The 18,751-nt window shown below is 44.0% G+C and overlaps 1 protein-coding gene across 1 annotated transcript in view; it reads left to right on the top strand.

Annotated features, from left to right (window-relative positions):
• cpxm2 (carboxypeptidase X (M14 family), member 2) overlaps window positions 1-18,751 on the top strand; it is a 226,790-nt gene that overhangs the window by 104,808 nt on the left and 103,231 nt on the right. The window contains exons 5-6 of the mRNA XM_068052810.1: window positions 5,037-5,121; window positions 6,840-6,990. Of these exons, the coding sequence (XP_067908911.1) occupies window positions 5,037-5,121; window positions 6,840-6,990 (236 nt within the window). The remainder of the gene's footprint in view (window positions 1-5,036; window positions 5,122-6,839; window positions 6,991-18,751) is intronic.

Genomic DNA, 18,751 nt, shown 5'->3' on the forward strand with positions numbered 1-18,751 from the left:
AATTTTCGGGGCCCAGGGTCATCCTACCCATAAACCTTTAAAGTGTGACTTTGAAAGTTGCGCACTCTGATTATTTTTTTACTTCACAGTTTATATATTTTTAATCATAAAAAGGAAAAATAAATGATGTTTGTGTTTATCTATATTCAACCATTCCATACCTACTCTTAACTCACTTCCCCCCACCCCATTTAGCGGTACTTCCCTTCTCTTCCCTGTTTAAAAGAGGCACCAGTCCCCTTCCACATTTTGCAGAGGCACTATTTACATCAAAAGTATCCCTGTTCACAGAGCACTCTTCACCTCTTCAACGAGCCACAATAGCAGTCTTTCCCTTTAACCCCCACCACACAAGGATAGAAATAAGGATGGGGCCATACTGGACCTGGTATTGGGGAATGAGCCCGGCCAGGTGGTCGAAGTTTCAGTAGGGGAGCATTTCGGGAACAGTGACCATAATTCCATAAGTTTTAAGGTACTTGTGGATAAGGATAAGAGTAGTCCTCGGGTGAAGGTGCTAAATTGGGGGAAGGCTAATTATAACAATATTAGGCAGGAACTGAAGAATTTAGATTGGGGGCGGCTGTTTGAGGGTAAATCAACATCTGACATGTGGGAGTCTTTCAAACGTCAGTTGATTAGAATTCAGGACCAGCATGTTCCTGTGAGGAAGGAGGATAAGTTTGGCAAGTTTTGGGAACCTTGGATAACACGGGATATTGTCGGCCTAGTCAAAAAGAAAAAGGAAGCATTCGTAAGGGCTGGAAGGCTGGGAACAGACGAAGCCCTTGAGGAATATAAAGACAGTAGGAAGGAACTTAAGCAAGGAGTCAGGAGGGCTAAAAGGGGTCATGAAAAATTGGCAAACAGGATTAAGGAAAATCCCAAGGCTTTTTATACGTATATAAAGAGCAAGAGGGCAACCAGGGAAAGGGTTGGCCCACTCAAGGACAGAGGAGGGAATCTATGTTTGGAGCCAGAGGAAATGGGCGAGGTACTAAATGAGTACTTTGCATCAGTATTCACCAAAGAGAAGGACTTGGTGGATGATGAGTCTAGGGAAGGGAGTGTAGATAGTCTCGGTCATGTCGTTATCAAAAGGGCGTCTTGCAAAGCATTTAGGTAGATAAGTCCCCAGGGCATGATGGGATCTACCCCAGAATACTGAGGGAGGCAAGGGAAGAAATTGCTGGGGCCTTGACAGAAATCTTTGTATCCTCATTGGCTACAGGTGAGGTCCCAGAGGACTGGAGAATAGCCAATGTTGTTCCTTTGTTTAAGAAGGGTAGCAAGGATAATCCAGGAAATTATAGGCCAGTGAGCCTTACGTCAGTGGTAGGGAAATTATTAGAGAGGATTCTTCGGGACAGGATTTACTCCCATTTGGAAGCAAACGAACTTATTAGTGAAAGGCAGCATGGTTTTGTGAAGGGGAGGTCGTGTCTCACTAACTTGATTGAGTTTTTTGAGGAAGTGACGAAGATGATTGATGAAGGAAGGACAGTGGATGTTGACTATATGGACTTCAGTAAAGCCTTTGACAAGGTCCCACATGGCAGACTGGTACAAAAGGTGAAGTCACACGGGATCAAAGGTGAGCTGGCAAGATGGATACAGAACTGGCTCAGTCATAGAAGACAGAGGGTAGCAGTGGAAGGGTGCTTTCCTGAATGGAGGGCTGTGACTAGTGGTGTTACGCAGGGATCAGTGCTGGGACCTTTGCTGTTTGTAGTATATATAAATGATTTGGAGGAAAATGTAGCTGGTCTGATTAGTAAGTTTGCAGATGACACAAAGGCTGGTGGAGTTGCGGATAGTGATGAGGATTGTCAGAGGATACAGCAAGATATAGATCGGTTGGAGAATTGGGCGGAGAAATGGCAGCTAGAGTTTAATCCGGACAAATGTGAGGTAATGCATTTTGCAAGGTCTAATGCAGGTGGGAAGTATACAGTAAATGGCAGAACCCTTAGGAGTATTGACAGGCAGAGAGATCTGGGCGTACAGGTCCACAGGTCACTGAAAGTGGCAACGCAGGTGTATAAGGTAGTCAAGAAGGCATACGGCATGCTTGCCTTCATCAGTCGGGGCATCGAGTATAAAAATTGGCAGCTGTACAGAACTTTAGTTAGGCCACACTTAGAATATTGCGTGCAATTCTGGTCGCCACACTACCAGAAGGACGTGGAGGCTTTGGAGAGGGTACAGAGGAGGTTTACCAGGATGTTGCCTGGTCTGGAGGGCATTAGCTATGAGGAGAGGTTGGATAAACTCAGATTGTTTTCACTGGAACGACGGAGGTGGAGGGGCGACATGATAGAGGTTTACAAAGTAATGAGTGGCATGGACAGAGTGGATAGTCAGAAGCTTTTTCCCAGGGTGGAAGAGTCAGTTACTAGGGGACATAGGTTTAATGTGCGAGGGGCAAAGTTTAGAGGGAATGTGCGAGGCAAGTTCTTTACACAGAGGGTGGTTAGTGCCTGTAACTTGCTGCCGGGGAGGTAGTGGAAGCAGATACGATAGCAATTTTTAAGAGACATCTTGACAAATTCATGAATAGGATGGGAATGGAGGGATACGGTCCCCGGAAGTGCAGAAGTTGTTAGTTTAGGCAGGCATCAAGATCAGTGCAGGTTTGAAGGGCCGAATGGCCTGTTCCTGTGCTGTACTGTTCTTTGTTCTTTATAAGACAGGGCCCGCATTGTAGGAGCAGTGCACGGCCAACCCAGTAGAACTGAGGATCGATAGAAGTTGCACGTCGAGCCTCATCTGAAAAATTTGAGTGAGTTGCTCGTGCTGGCAAAACATCAGAGAGGTACTGACAGATAAATGTATATATCGGAGGGTTATGTGTAAGGTATATGATTTGAGTCATGACGTGAAAATACTAAAGGCTGTGACCTCTCTTCACTAACAGTGGACATGTATCATTGCGGTTCTTAAGGTAATGTCTTGTTTCACAAAAAATTGCAAACATTAATTCTACTAGAAGATGATGGTCCATATTTTAAAGGCATGGATGACAGTACAAGGATAATGTTAAATGAAAATTACGGCAATTGATTGAACTTCTCAGTGTCATCAGCTTACACGCAGTGATTCTTAGTCAGAGGTGTGCTCATGCTTGGAGCTCTTGGAGCCACAAGCAAATTAGCTGTGTGCAGATCAGATCATTCACACTGAAATTTACTGGTTTAGTTTCATTATTCCTTTAGTAATGTATAACCTGCCCTCCCCATGATTAAACGTGAACACTGTTCCCTCACTAAGGGTGTTTTTGGAAAGTGGTGATAGCTTGCAGGAATGTAGCACGAGTATTGCTGATCTTTCTACCTACAGCTTTCTCTTTGCTGTCTAAAATCTATCCCAGATGAGTTGATCTTGACTGTAGTATTGCAACCTTTAACTCATCCTTACTGGAAATATTGGACTCAAAATGATCCTTGGACAATGTGACAATTTTTTGTCATTGCACCTTTACCAAGAGTGGGGGATCAGATGTTGTTGCAAAGCTCATGATTGTACATCTAATTTGAGTGGGATATATTTCAATTAAAGTGGATTTAATGCTACTACCCAATATTGTTGCAATTTATAGTGTATATTGGATAGTTTTTTGTAGCACCATAGAGGAAATGAGAAGACTTACGAAACTCAGTATCATTACAAGTAGATCCTGTTTCAGTCTCTATTCTTGACGATTCCTTTAAGAAGGGAACAGTACTACACCAGTAAAACAATAAGTCAGTAAGCTGCTTTCAATTACTAGAGGTTTAATTCACAACAAATTACAATCGTACTTGAGGAGTTTAGTTGTATCTGGTGGAAGGCACTTTCATTGTATTCAAAGTATATTTGCTTGTGTTGTATGATGTCAGTGTAACAATGCCTACTCATCATCATGTCTTGAAATTATACTGTGGGATAGCAGTGTATGAATGTTTAATAGCTATTGATTAAGTAATACCTCTGGTAAAATAACAAAAGGATTTCACAGAAATGTATTAAATGTTCAGATGCTGCTTTCCAAATTCCGAGTTGCACAATTTCCATGTGAATTTACAGCAAAATTAATTTCTCAATTGCGGCAAATGTGTCTTTTTATGTGGAATTTATTCTGGAGCCCAGCCACTGCATACAGTGCTGCATGATAATATAGGCTGGATATCTTCATTTTTGTTGAAGTATTGAGGGTTTTTTTCCTAACTTGGAGGTGGGTTTGGAAACTGGGGGCCGGGAAAATGGCAAAAAAAATGTGTCTGGCTGGCTCCCCAACATGTTCCTGCCTCCTCGCACTTTTACTGGAGCTGGCTTCAAAGCAGTGAAGGCAATGTGCCCGTCAGCATTGGGAAACCAATTAAGGTAATTATGGAGGCAATTAGTAGGCATTTTTGGAAGTCTATGAAATTTTGCTGACAGCACATACTCACAAGATGTGCGAGCAGAGTGGAAGGTTGGAGCGTTGTAAGATTCATATGCAGTGGTGTCTTTAAGGGACAAAATTGGCAATCCTTAGGACATCCTCAGGCAAATGTGTGCAATTGTTTGCATGTTGCCTGCAGACAGATCCACCGGATAGTGCTGTGTGTGAGGAATTGGCTGCCAGTCCAAGCTGCCAGCACTATAGCCTCTCCATCTTGTGCCACCCTCTCCTCCATTCACTGCAGCAGCACACAGCACTCACGGTGGGCCTGCTGGCTACCCTCACTTCAGGCACTCTGATTGGCCCTGCTGCATCCTTAGGCTGTCTGCCATCCCAAATTGGACAGCGCTCCCACAGGCGGCTTCTTTATTGGCCTCCTCTGGGAAGATTGCACCCAAAGTCCTACCATCCGCACATCCAGGTTTGCCATCCGGAAATAAGCCCAATGTTGGCTCACAATTCCAACAGGAAAATTCAGCTCATTGTTGCCAGATACATACATATGAAAAGCTATTTTCCCTGAATGAAATTAATTATTTTTCAAGGAAAGAAAGGTGGAAACATCAGGAAACCCAAGACAAAATTTTATTCACCAGGAATTTTCTCCTTGTAGGAGTGACTGGGTGACATCGTATTGCGTTCTGTTGAGCAATGACAGCTACAGCTGGGTCACAGTCAAAAATGGAACAGATGATATGGTGAGCTCCTTGATATTTGTAATGATTTTATATGGATAAAGGAAAACTGCATATAATAGTCTCTATTTAAAATAATAGAAGCTCGAGATGGTTAACATTCAAAGCATAAATGCGAAACAAGGAACTGAATTTGGACCAGTTTGCATTTAGAATCACTTTTCACATGAAAGGGGTCCAAGCAGAGATTGGCAATGGTCTTTGACACTTCAGTGGAGTTGGGAGGAGTCCTGCATCTTCCAGCTCCACACTCAGGCCTGTCGTGAGGTGCAATCAGTGCAGCCTAGTTTTGCATTGAACCTCAAACAAGTATTATTCCCCGTTATTTACATAAAAAAGGGCCCAATGGCTGTTTCAAGCATGGGAGCTGGATGCCCTGTTCACTGCCTTTATCAATATGGTGGATGGCACGCAATGAGCGCACAGCCGTGCCACCTTATTGGATGCTTAGGCACCTGAAAAACAGGTACAGAGTTTTGCCAGCATTCTTCAATAGATTCTTTCAGATGTTATTGAAAATGAAGTGACGTTTCCTTCGGAGACATTTTATTTTATTTAAAACAGAATGTCTGTCGGGTGTGTATCCTAAAGTAACAGAAATCACTGATGCCTTCTTTTTACCTTGCTTAAAATGGTAAAAATAAAATCCACGTGTGAATTACGTGCTGACATGGCTTGCTATGCATTAGTTCATTTTCCGTCTTGGGAAGAGGGCTGGCAAGGAATTGTTACAATTACAACTTTTAGATAAAATGCCTTTTTATTTTTAAAAAGGGATCTATTTAGCAATACTATCTGGACTGCTCGTGACCCTTCATGTGCAGTTCTTTTAGAGAATATAGATAATGTGCAGGTGATAGAATTGGCAGCACTACTGTAATGTAAAAGCACATTACCTGCCTCTAGTGGCACTAATTATTGGTTTTACAGTCAGCCCTATACTTTATAAAATAGAGGAGGTCAGTGTCTGACTTTTCCCCTCTCCTCCACTCCAGAAGAAAATGGTTAAATGGAACATTTGTGTCAAATATCCATAAGTTCAAACTAACTGTTTGAGCCAAGCTGGTCAGTTTGTTCTGAGGTACACCATATTTCGCATCCTTCTTGAACAATTATCATAACAGACATTAATTGCTCATTCTATTGTCAACATAGATTTAGCTAAAAATTGGCATCACTGGTGTCAACGCATGTAAGCCATTCTTAATGGAGGAGACAATAACACCAGTGTATCTTTCCATGATTGCTATCTTTTTCGATGGGATTATGCCACCGATGCCTATGGAATTATCCATGAACAGGTGGCTTCCTACGGTGAAGCATTATAATCTAGCACTTTTGAAGTGCTTTGGATAAAAATGATGCTCCAGGAAAGGAAGATCACTGTAGTAACAGTTCACATCTAGCATCTGCTGTAGAAATACGAAACTCCATTATTTGCTGAGCCAGGAATGTTTAGAATGCTTTGTACTGTGAGAAAGTTTTGACTAGCCCATCAGCAGTCTAGTAGAATTTTTCTAAGTGCTCCCAGTAGCCATCTGGATCAAATTCACAATTTACAATTGTTTTTGGCTGCATACTAGTCTAGGATTAATAAGAAGACCATCACATGGAGTGAATTAACTCCACTTATCTGTATCTGCCTTGGTTTGAAACACTAGTCTGCTGTAGATTTTGAAAATACTGCAAATATAGTTAGTCATTGGATCTTTATTTTTCAGATATTTAAGGCAAACCAAGAGAAAGAGATTCCTGTACTCAATGAGTTCCCCACTCCAGTGATTGCTCGCTATGTAAGAATAAACCCTCGGAGTTGGTATCTGGATGGTGACATCTGTATGAGAGTGGAGATTTTGGGCTGCCCAATGCCAGGTAAAATTTTGTTCTAACATTTTACAGTATGATTTCTGAATTAGGTTTCCTTGCAAATATACTTGGTTTCAACTCATGATTCAGCTAATACTTTGATAAAGAGTAAAATAGGGCACATTCCATCAAAACCTAGTCAGTCAAGTGCTGTGATGGTGAGGATGGCATACTATGCTTGTTTATTGAAACTGTGGGGAATAGCCATGTGATATCAAGACACTGCTGAGCACACTGAATACAGCAAAGGGTATGGGTCCTGACAAAAGCTCACTGTAGTGTTCCAGAACTAGCTGCACATCTAGCTAAGCTATTCCAGTACAGCTAGAACATTGTCATCTACCGAACAAAATGGAAAATTTTTCAGGTATGTCCTGTCCACAAAAAGCAGGGCAAATCCAATCTAGCCAATTACTGCCCCATCTGCCTACACTCAATCATCAGCAAAGTGATGGTATGTGTCATTGACAGTGCTATTAAGCAGTACTTATTCACCAATAATCAGCTCACCAATGCTCAGTTTGGGTTCTGCCAGGACCACTTGGCTCCATATCTCATTACAGTCTTATTCCAAATATGGACAAAGAAGCAGAATTCCAGAGGTGAGGCGAGAGTGACTGTCCTTGACATCAAGGCAACATTTTACCGAGTGTGGCATCAAGGAACACTCGTAAAATTGAATTCAATGGAAATCGGGGAAAACTCTCCATTGGTTGGACTCATACCTAGCACAAATGAAGATGACTCTGATTATTGGGGGCTAATCATCTCGGCCCCTAGATATTGCTGCAGGAGTCCCTCAGGATAGTGTCCTAGACCCAACCATCTTCAGTTGCTTCCTCAATGACCATCGTTCCATCATGAATATCAGAAGTGGGAAAGTTGACTGATGATTGCAGATTGTTCAATTCCATTCGCAATTCCTCAGATACTGAAGCATTCTGTGCTTAGATGCAGCAAGACATGGACAACAATCACGCTTGGGCTGCTAAGTGGCAATTAACATTCATGCCACATAAGTGCCAGACAATGCCCATGTCCAACAATGAGAGAATCTAATCACCTCCCCTTGATATTCGATTACATTACTTTCACTGGATCCCTCATCATCAACATCCTGGAGGTCATCATTGACCAGAAACCTAACCGGACCAGCCACATAAATACTGTGGATACGAAAGAAGGTCAGAGGCTGGAAATTCTGTCACATGTAATCCACCTCCTGACTCCCCAGAGTCTTTCTACCATCTACAAGGTACAAGTCAGGTCTTTGATGGCATATTCTCCACTTGCCTGGATGAGTGCAGCTCCAAGAACACTTAAGAAGCTTGACATCATCCAGCACAAATTAACCAGTTTGATCGGCACCCTATTCACCACCTTAAATAATCACTCTCTCCACCATTGGTGCACATGGCTGCATTTGTGAACCATCTACAAGATGCACTACAGCAGCTTGCCAAGGCTTCTTTGACAGAAGCTCCCAAACCCTTGACATCTACCACCCAAAAGGACCAGGGCAGCAGGTGCATAGAAACACTATTACCACTGAGCTCCGCTCTGAGTCACACAGTACCATGACTTGGAAATATATCACCATTTCTTCATCGTCACCAGGTCAACACCCTGGAACTCTCTACGTAACCACACTATGGGAGTACCTTCATCATAATTACTGCAGCGTTGAAGAAGATAGCTCATCACCACCTTCTCAAGGGCAATTAGGGATGGACAATAAATACTGCGCTTGCCAGCGATGCTCACATTGCAGTTCTTGTACAGATGATGTACGGTCAGCAGGCCTAAATTATTTTGCCAGTTCCTGTATCACTCTCAGGTTATAAAAAACAGTTCTTGAACAAAAGCATGGAGCTTCACCAATTAATATTTGAATACCAGTTTAACATTGATGCTAACATTAAAAACATGGGAAATGTTGTTAAAAAAGAACCCATACACACCATGTGCTACATGGTGGACTGTTGGTGGTTAAACAGTCATGTACAACTGCAGAAGTAAGGATAGCTGACTCCTTGACCAACATGCATTCCAGGTGTTTTTACTTTCAGTTGACTATATAAAATATAGGATCCATGAGGTCGAAATACCCAAGCTCAGCAGCTAAGAGATGAAGTAAGCTGATTCTCCAGGCAACAGGCTTCTCCTCCTCCATCTTCACCACCATACCTATCCTCACTTTTGGGGGTGGTCATCCCTTCCCATTTGCAAGTCATCGCACGCCCAGGTAAGGGTCCTGTGTTCAGGGTTACGAGCAATGGCCAACAGTGGAACCAACAAATTTTCGGTGGTGATGGTGGAAGAGCTAGAACCTCAAGGGACAATGGCTGCTTGCAGGCGGAGAATCCTTTGGAAAGGGGACTTGAGTTTCCTTTAAAGAATACACAAGGAAGGCAACGGGAAACCACCTCGTGTACTTTTTCCCCAGTCAAATTGCTCATTTCTCGTGGGAGTTTAAAAAAATGGGAGGCTCTTACGAGCAACTGAAGAGGAAAGCACAGGACTGTGAGGCATGGAGAAATGAGCAGAGGACCTGCCCTTGGGCAGATCACCACTACTAACTACCATCACTCAGTGCTGGTCCTTGCCATGAGTGGAGTGAGTGGAGCCGGGTGTGATGATTTGCTACCTTATTCTATTTGGATGGCAGGGTTGGGTTCAACCTTAATGGTGGGCTAGAAAAACAGACAACAAATATATACTAGGATGCTAGCTTCAAGACCCCTGTGTAAACTGCGCCTCATGACTATATACAGTGTGTCATATTTCACCAATGCTCCCCTTAGCAGCCTCCAATCCTCCATGAAATCCAACTTGTCCCCAGTCCATTGAGTTAAAAATAATCATTCTTATCTTTAAATCACTTCATGGACTTAGCCCTACCTTGTCTCTGTAACTTCTTCCAACATTAAACCCCCTCCTGCACCCTTCAGTGCTTCAACTATACACCCTTTGTCCTATCACTGGTGGTTACCTTGGTACTACTTTCTATAATTCCTTTCTTAGACCCTTCCTCCTCTCCATTTCCCATCCCAGCTTTATAACCCATCTGTTCGTTCAAGCCTTTGATCACCTCTCAATTCTTGCAAAATGCCTCAGCAGTCTCAGATGCCACAAATACACCCGATGATGGAAATGGAAAATTCAACACTGGCTCAGCGGACCCCTTTTCAAATTGCAGTTAAGAACATTGCTGTCAAAGTATTGGTAGCTTTAACCAAACCACACTGAGTTATTCTTCACAACATGGGTCTGATTACTTGGCAGAGGGTTTTCATTCACAAACTATGAACTTCAAAGTAAAAGTAATAAAAACAGATTATAAACTGTCAATTTGTTCCCACCTACATTATTCATGGTTACTTTTTTGCATAACATTTTAATGTTAGAGTTATTCGACAAGTAATTTTCTTAACTTGCTATACTGTGTGGACACATATGTACATAAAATCATACAGCACAGAAGAAGGAGGCAATTCAGTCCTTTGTGTCTGTGTCAGCTCATTGAAAAGCTATCCAATTAATCCCACCCCTCCTATTCATTCCCCATAACCCTGCAACTTTTGAAGATATATCTAATTCCCTTCTGAAAGTTAATATTGAATCTGCTTCCACCACCCTTTCAGCCAGTGCAGTCCATATCATAACAACTCACTGCATAAACATTTTCTCTTCATGTTGCCCCTGGTTTTTTTGTCAATTATCTTAAATATGTGTCCTCTGGTAACTGACCTTTTGCCAGTGGAAACAATTTCTCCTTATTTACTCTATCAAAACCCGTCACAGTTTTGAACACCTAATAAATCTCTTCTTAACTTTCTCTGCTCTGAGGAGAACAATCCCAGCTTCTCTAGTCTCTCCATTAAATTATGTATGTGTATAGAGATAGAGAGAGATATATTACACAGACAGTAAGTATAATGCAGTAAACTCTGGTTATCTCTCTATAGAAGCTACTGGGTATAAAGGATAGAGATTCATATGAAGTAACTACCTGGGAGCGAGTCCCGGAGCAGAGTGTAAAGCTTTGCTGCTGGCATTCTACACAGACTTTTCAGATTTTTCTGAATGCTGAGTTGCAGCTTTGTGTTCCGATATAAGACACTTTTGTCTTGAATTTAGTGTGGTGCTGGGCCATAGGCTACCAACGTACAGATCTCACAGTCATTGACAACACCAAAGCAAACCTACTGGATTTTCTAAGGCTAACTGCAGGAAAATGCAAGAAAAATGTTCTTTTCCAATGGCAGAATTATAGACGCTATTTCTCATGGTTTCGGGATTCTGCCACTGGAATAAGAGTGTCAGATTTAGTCATCTAAACACCAACTCAAGAGTGAGCTCACAGATTCCATTCTCCTGAAATCCAACCCAAACAAGTGGCAGCATAAAAGTAGTTTTAGACTGTATAGAGTACTGTACAAGAGATGGGTTTTGTGGGAGGTTGCACATGTTGTAATTCTGACACAGCAGGGCTATTGTATTGAACTACTTTGCAGTCATGGGCTTTGTAGAAAGACACCTGGCTGAATTTTATAAACCCACCACCGATTTCCTTTAAATAGCCGGTGCGGGCCGTACCCCCGATCACGTGGAGGGGCCGGGCTGTCCATCGCTGGCAATGGTGACAGTTGCCTCTTAGCCCTACCGGCATATTTAAATATTTAAAGAACGATTAAATGAAAATAAATAACTTACGTCTCTTTTGTCTCTCTCCCACCCCCCAATAGCAATTATTTGCCCTTCCCCCCACAAAACACTTTACCATCTGACCTTCGCCCCCCCCCCCACAAACTATAAACTTCAACCCTTCGCACCATCCCCTGCACCCATGATATTAATTTGACCCCGTCACTGCCTCCCACCCCCGAACAACACTGAGAAACTTATCTCCTCACCCTCCCCACCAGTGTTGTGCCTTGTTTCCCCGGATGGGGATCCGTAGGCGCGGGAATGCCGTCCGCCGGGGTGATGATTGCACCGGGACATCAAGATTAATGGTAAGTACATGCAAATCTATTAATTTACTTTATTTGCATATGGTGATTGTGCTCCCATTGCCGGGCAGCAGTGGGGAGGGGGGGGCCGCCATGGTGCCCCGCTGCCTGCGGGAGGATTAGGCCGGGCTGTGCCAGCATCGAGGTCCGTGGCGGGCCTCATCCGGGGCCATCTGCAGGACCCCCCTACCACACCAACCCCCCGCCCCCGGCAGAACGGATCCTGACGAGGGTTCCTTAAAATCCAGCCCACTGTTTGTAACAGCAATGAGTAGAGCCAAGCTTTCTTGAGGATTCCCACTCTCTACCAGCTTGTCCAGCACTAATTTGGCTCTGTGCAGATCAATGTGTTGCCACAATTTGAATGCTTATAACTAAAATTACTTATAACTCCTACAGAGCAGAGATGTGTGGGCAAAATCACTGTTCATATCTCTCAATAGAACTAATGACCTGTAGAGTGAAGATAAATTATATTGTCTGCTCCTTCAAAGTACTTCACAAAAGAAACTAAAATAGCAGTAAAGTTATGCTACTTAAAAATTAGATGTGTATGATCTAATAATGAAGTAGAAAATGGTAAGTACCAGCTTTTCTGTGTCTTATGATTAATTATTATTATAGAGGCCTCTGCTTATTTTTGTTTTCTTTCTCCACTTTCTCCAGTTAAGCATTTTTAAAATTCATTTCATGGGATGTGGGCATTGCTGGCCAGGCCAGCATTTATTGCCCATCCCTAATTGCCCTTCGGAAGGTGGTGGTGAGCTGCCTTCTTGAACCGCTGCAGTCCACATGGGGTAGGTACACCCACAGTGCCGTTAGGAAGGGAGTTCCAGGATTTTGACCCAGCAACAGTAAAGTAACGGCGATATAGTTCCAAGTCAGGATGGTGTGTGGCTTGGAGGGAACTTGCAGGTGGTGGTGTTCCCATGCATCTGCTGCCCTTGTCCTTCTAGGTAGTAGAGGTTGTGGGTTTGGAAGGTGCTGCCTGAGTAGCCTTGGTGCGTTGCTGCAGTGCATCTTGTAGATGGCACACACTGCGGCCACTGTGTATTGGTTGTGGAGCGAATGAGTGTGTGTGAACGGGGTGCCAATCAAGTGGTTGTTTTTGTCCTGGATGGTGTCGAGCTTCTTGAGTGTTGTTGGAGCTGCACCCATCCAGGCAAGTGGAGAGTATCCCATCACACTCCTGACTTGTGCCTTGTAGATGGTGGACAGGCTTTGGGGAGTCAGCAGATGAGTTACTCATCGCAGGATTCCTAACCTCTGACCTGCTCTTGTAGCCATGGTATTTATATGGCTACTCCAGTTCAGTTTCGGGTCAACGGTAACCCCCAGGATGTTGATAGTGGGGGATTCAGCAATTGTAATGCCGTTGAATGCCAAGGGGAGATGGTTAGATTCTCTCTTGTTGGAGATGGTCATTGCCTGGCATTGGGAAGGCTAAAGACATTGTCTTTAGCTCCTGTCAGAAACTATGTTCCTTTGCATTCAATTTAATTGCCTCCGCAACCACTGTCTCATATAACAACCTCAACTTCCATTTTTGGCCCTGGGCTGAGCTTCCAACCGCATATCCTCTCCACCTCAAAGGTCGTTAATCCCCAAGTCCATAATATCACCCATCTGTCCCACTGCCTCAGCCAATCCTCTGTTGAAATGTTCATCCATGCTTTTCTCACCTCCAGGTTCAACTATTCCAATGCTCTTCCAGCTGGCCTCCCATCCACTACCCTGCATAAACCTGAGCTCATCCAGAATGGTGCTGTCTGTATCTTAACCTGTACTGTCCCGCTCACTCAATACCTCGATGCTTACTGATCTACTTTGACTCATGGCTACCAACACCTCTGTTTTAAGACTCTCATTCCTCCTGTTCAAATCTCATCATGGCCTTGCCCAATTCTGTACATCCTTCAGCTCGATAACTCTCCTCGAATTTTGACTTCCTTTTGTTCTCTGCTCTGCTCTTTTCCATATCCCTTTGTCCTACCATTGATGGCCACCATTGTTCAGCCAATTAGGCCTGAAGCTCTGCAATTCCATCCCTCAACTCCATGCTGCACCACTTTTCTTTCCTCCTTTAAGATGCTCTCTGAAACATAGTTTTTTGACCAAGCTTTTTGTCACCTCGAGCCAGGGAGGAGAATGGAATTGGTGGCAACAATACAGAGTTTGTGGTGGGGGACAAGGGCAATGGCTTCAGTCATCCCAATGTTTAACTGGAAGAAATGATGGCTCATTCAAGATTGCATGTCAGCCAAGCAGTCTGACAACACAGACACAGTGCAGGTGTCAAAAGGTAGAGCTGGGTGTTCCCAGTGTCCACATGAACTGGGAAGAGCTCTAACTGCTGAAAAGCTAAAATGAAAACAGAAAATACTGGAAGCACACTACAGGTCAATCAGCATCTGTAAGAACAAAAGAAGTGTTCTTATATTTCAGGTGTACATCTTTCATCTAACTGAAGGGCAAAAGATAAACAGACATTTATTTAGGTTAAAAAAATACAGAGAGTAAGTGGGGGAGGGAAGGGGGAGACAACCAACAGAAATTAGTTTTGTACGTCAGGAAAAGCCTGAAATAATTGGTCTGCTGAGACAGCTCTGTTTATGTGATAAAAACAAGACATTCTGGAGATACTCAGCAGGTCTGGCAGCATCTGTGGAGAGAGAAGCAGAGTTAAAGTTTCAGGTCGTGACCCTTCATCAGAATAGCTCTGTTTATGTGTCTTGCAGAGGAACTCAGCGCAGTGGTGATGCCATAGTGTTCAGTAGTGGGGTCCAGAGGGAGATAGGAGGAGTCATCAGAGAATTGGCATGCAGCCTCAGCTGGATAGAAGTCCTTCTGCCGTACAGCAGCAAAACACCCATTGTCAACATGTTTAATGATACCACAGTTAGAGCTGAGAGAACAAAATGCAACAGGGATAGAGTGGAGATAATGGCCACAAAATTCATATCCATATTGCCACACATTTCAGTGCTATGGAAGTTGGTTGTGGTAAAACATGGCAGGAGGCCACTCCCAATCACTTCTGTGTGGCTGCACCGATTGTCATGTTGTGGAAGGTGTTGGGGTGGGTGTCCCTTGCGTGCGCTGGAATTATGCAGAGTGGGCAGATCTTGATATCAGTCTAACACTGCTTTGATACCCGACCTGCTATTTTGTACCTCCTGCTAATGCCCACTCTTAAAACACGCACAGTTGAACAAGTGGTCAGCTGCATGAGGGACTCCCCCACCACCATTACTTAAAGGCATCACCATCCAACTTGCAGGTGAGATGCTTTTGACTATCTGTTTGGTGTTGCAGAGTTAGTGGGAGTACTGTGTTGGAGGAGTTGTGAGAAGTTGTTTAAGTCAGAGGGGAGTGGTGCTGGCCGTTTGGAAGGAGTCATGTGCTTCTGAAAGGTCTTTGGGTTCTCCACTTGCTCCCAGTCATGGGGGCTATAGTTGTAGTTCCCCTTGGGCTGCAGCATCAGAGAGAGATGGAGCAGAAGCAGCAGAGAAGACAAGCTGCTTGCAGAGGGAGGAGGATGAGGGCTCTCAGCAGGAGGCCTTATCCACCTAGGGTCTTCATGGAGCACTTCTCCTGGCACCTCATCCAGGAGCAGTGTGTTTGGTGGCTGTATTTCACTGAGGAGGTGATCCCAGAACTGTACTACCTCTTGTAGCCAGATCTGTAGCATCAGAGCAGGGTGAGGATGGCACTGCCAGTGTCCGTCAAGATCACCACGGCCCTGAATTTTTATGCCAGTGGATCCTTCTGGGCTGGAACAGGTGACATTGCCAACATATCTCAATTAGCCATCCATCGCTGCATCAGAGATGTCACAGAGGCTCTGTAAGCCAGAAGAAGGTTCTTCATTGTCTTTTGTCTAAACAGTGAAGCAGGAGGAGCACGCACTTTTCCAGCATAGAGGGCTTCTCCTTGGTGCAAGATGCCATCTGCTGCATACACATGGCCTTGCATGCACCGCATGTCACTGAGGAGATGTACTGAGACTGCAAGAATATCACTCACCCAAAGTGCACTTGGTGTGCGACCATGCTCAGGACATCATATTAATGAATGCCCACGACCCTGGCAGCAGTCATGATGCTTTAATCCTGTCCCAGTCCTCAGTTCCAGCCACCAGATTTAACCAGAGTTGGCTGCTCAGCAACAAGGGTTACCTGCTGTGCTGACTCCCCTCCAGAACCCCACCACACATGGCCAGTGCTGATGTAATGAGAGCCATGCTGCCATGAGGCATGTCATAGCACAGACCATCAGTGTACTGCAGCAATGGTTCCGCTGCCTGGGCAGCTTGTGGGGAGACCTCTAGTACTCACCCGAGTGAGTGTCCCGATTTGTGATGGTCTGAGAAACAGTCGGCACAACTGCAGTCTGGACGGGCTGTCTGAGCGTGTTCAATCAGTCTCCTGTTTTCCTGAATGAATCCCCAGGTTCCCATTACTCAACATTTCCCTATCTTACCATTCCTCTGTCATCACATCGTCCTCTAGGCCACATTCCTGAAATAAAAGACAGCAAAAAAACAACCATTCCATACCGACTTTATTCAACAACATATCCAATACATCATATAATACTCAACTAATTGCCCATGTGCCCTCGTGTCTGTCTTGTCATCCTGATTGCATTGTGATCCCTGTGCCTCTTATCAAATTTTTAGTCCCCCTTACCAGATTTAATTGTATTCTGACTTCTTGTGTGTCTTGCCCTTCACTATTTACGCATTCTTTTATACTTACTGTATATTTTTATTATCTCACATAATGTTTTCTGTTTTTTATTTAGCAGTTTTAACACCGTTAAAGCACATTTATACTTTTCTCTGATTAATGTATCTGTTGATTCTCTCTTCCTCCTTTTTAATCTAATTTCTCCAACCTTGCTAGAATGAATGTTTAAAGTAGAAATTCACATGAGCTCATTTTAGCCCCAATTATTGCACTAGGCCTAAGGCCAGAATGAAATTGGGCTTCATTAACATCTTTTGCACATGCTCTCAGTGCCTACAGTGCCTCCATAGGCAGCTCACAAATTTTACTAAGAATATTGGACCCATACTAGACTGATGATGTCCTGAAGGTAAGACCTGGAAGGGAGGTTTGGAGATGGCAGCAGGCTGGTTGTGGGGTGAGGGGGAAGCAGAGGGCTGCGGTGAATATGAGCACTCTGGAGTGTGGGGGAAGCACATCCTTCTTGCTCCACAGGAACATTCTTTAAAAATGTTTTTTTGAAAAAAGTTACCTTTAGTACCTCACCAGCTGCAGAATCTGAGCAAGACAGGCCCAAAGCATTCCCTGCTCATTGGATTCTAATTTCTGTCAGAGGTCTTAAAACAGGCATTAGGCCCATTATTTACATATGTAAAGCCGTAACACCTGTTTTAGGTAGTTGCCAAGGAAGCCTGAAAAATAGCCCAACCTAATTCCTCAAAACAACAGCAAATTATATATAGCACTTTTAATTTAATAAAATGCCCCAAGGTGCTTTACAGGAGTATTATGGAACAAAGAACAAAGAACAAAGAACAGTACAGCACAGGAACAGGCCATTCGGCCCTCCAAGCCTGCGCCGATCTTGATGCCTGCCGAAAGTAACACCTTCTGCACTTCCGGGGCCCATATCCCTCTATTCCCTTCCTATTCATGTATTTGTCAAGATGTCTCTTAAACATCGCTATCGTATCTGCTTCCACCACCTCCCCTGGCAGCAAGTTCCAGGCACTCACCACCCTCTGTGTAAAAAACTTGCCTCGCACATCCCCTCTAAACTTTGCCCCTTGCACCTTAAACCTATGTCCCCTAGTAACTGACTCTTCCACCCTGGGAAAAAGCTTCTTACTATCCACTCTGTCCATACCGCTCATAACTTTGTAAACCTCTATCATGTCACCCCTCCACCTCCGTCATTCCAGTGAAAACAATCTGAGTTTTTCCAACCTCTCCTCATTGCTAATGCCCTCCAGACCAGGCAACATCCTGGTAAACCTCCTCTGTACCCTCTCCAAAGCCTCCACGTCCTTCTGGTAGTGTGGCGACCAGAATTGCACGCAATATTTTAAGTGTGGCCTAACTAAGGTTCTGTACAGCTGCAACATGACTTGCCAATTTTTATACTCTATGCCCCGACCGATGAAGGCAAGCATGCCGTATGCCTTCTTGACTACCTTATCCACCTGCGTTGCCACTTTCAGTGACCTGTGGACCTGTACGCCCAGATCTCTCTGTCTGTCAATACTCCTAAGGGTTCTGCCATTTACTGTATACCTCCCACCTGCATTAGACCTTCCAAAATGCATTACCTCACATTTGTCCGGATTAAACTCCATCTGCCATTTCTCCGCCCAATTCTCCAACCGATCTATATCCTGCTGTATCTTCTGACAATCCTCATCATTATCCGCAACTCCACCAACCTTTGTGTCGTCCGCAAACTTACTAATCAAACCAGCTACATTTTCCTCCAAATCATTTATATATACTACAAACAGCAAAGGTCCCAGCACTGATCCCTGCGGAACACCACTAGTCACATCCCTCCATTCAGAAAAACACCCATCCACTGTTACCCTCTATCTTCTGTGACTGAGCCAGTTCTGTATCCATCTTGCCAGCTCACCTCTGATCCTGTGTGACTTCACCTTTTGTACCAGTCTGCCATGTGGGACCTTGTCAAAGGCTTTACTAAAGTCCATATAGACAACATCCACTGCCCTTCCCTCATCCATCATCTTC

Source organism: Heterodontus francisci, chromosome 20, assembly GCF_036365525.1.
Source record: "Heterodontus francisci isolate sHetFra1 chromosome 20, sHetFra1.hap1, whole genome shotgun sequence".
Lineage (NCBI taxonomy): Eukaryota > Metazoa > Chordata > Chondrichthyes > Heterodontiformes > Heterodontidae > Heterodontus > Heterodontus francisci.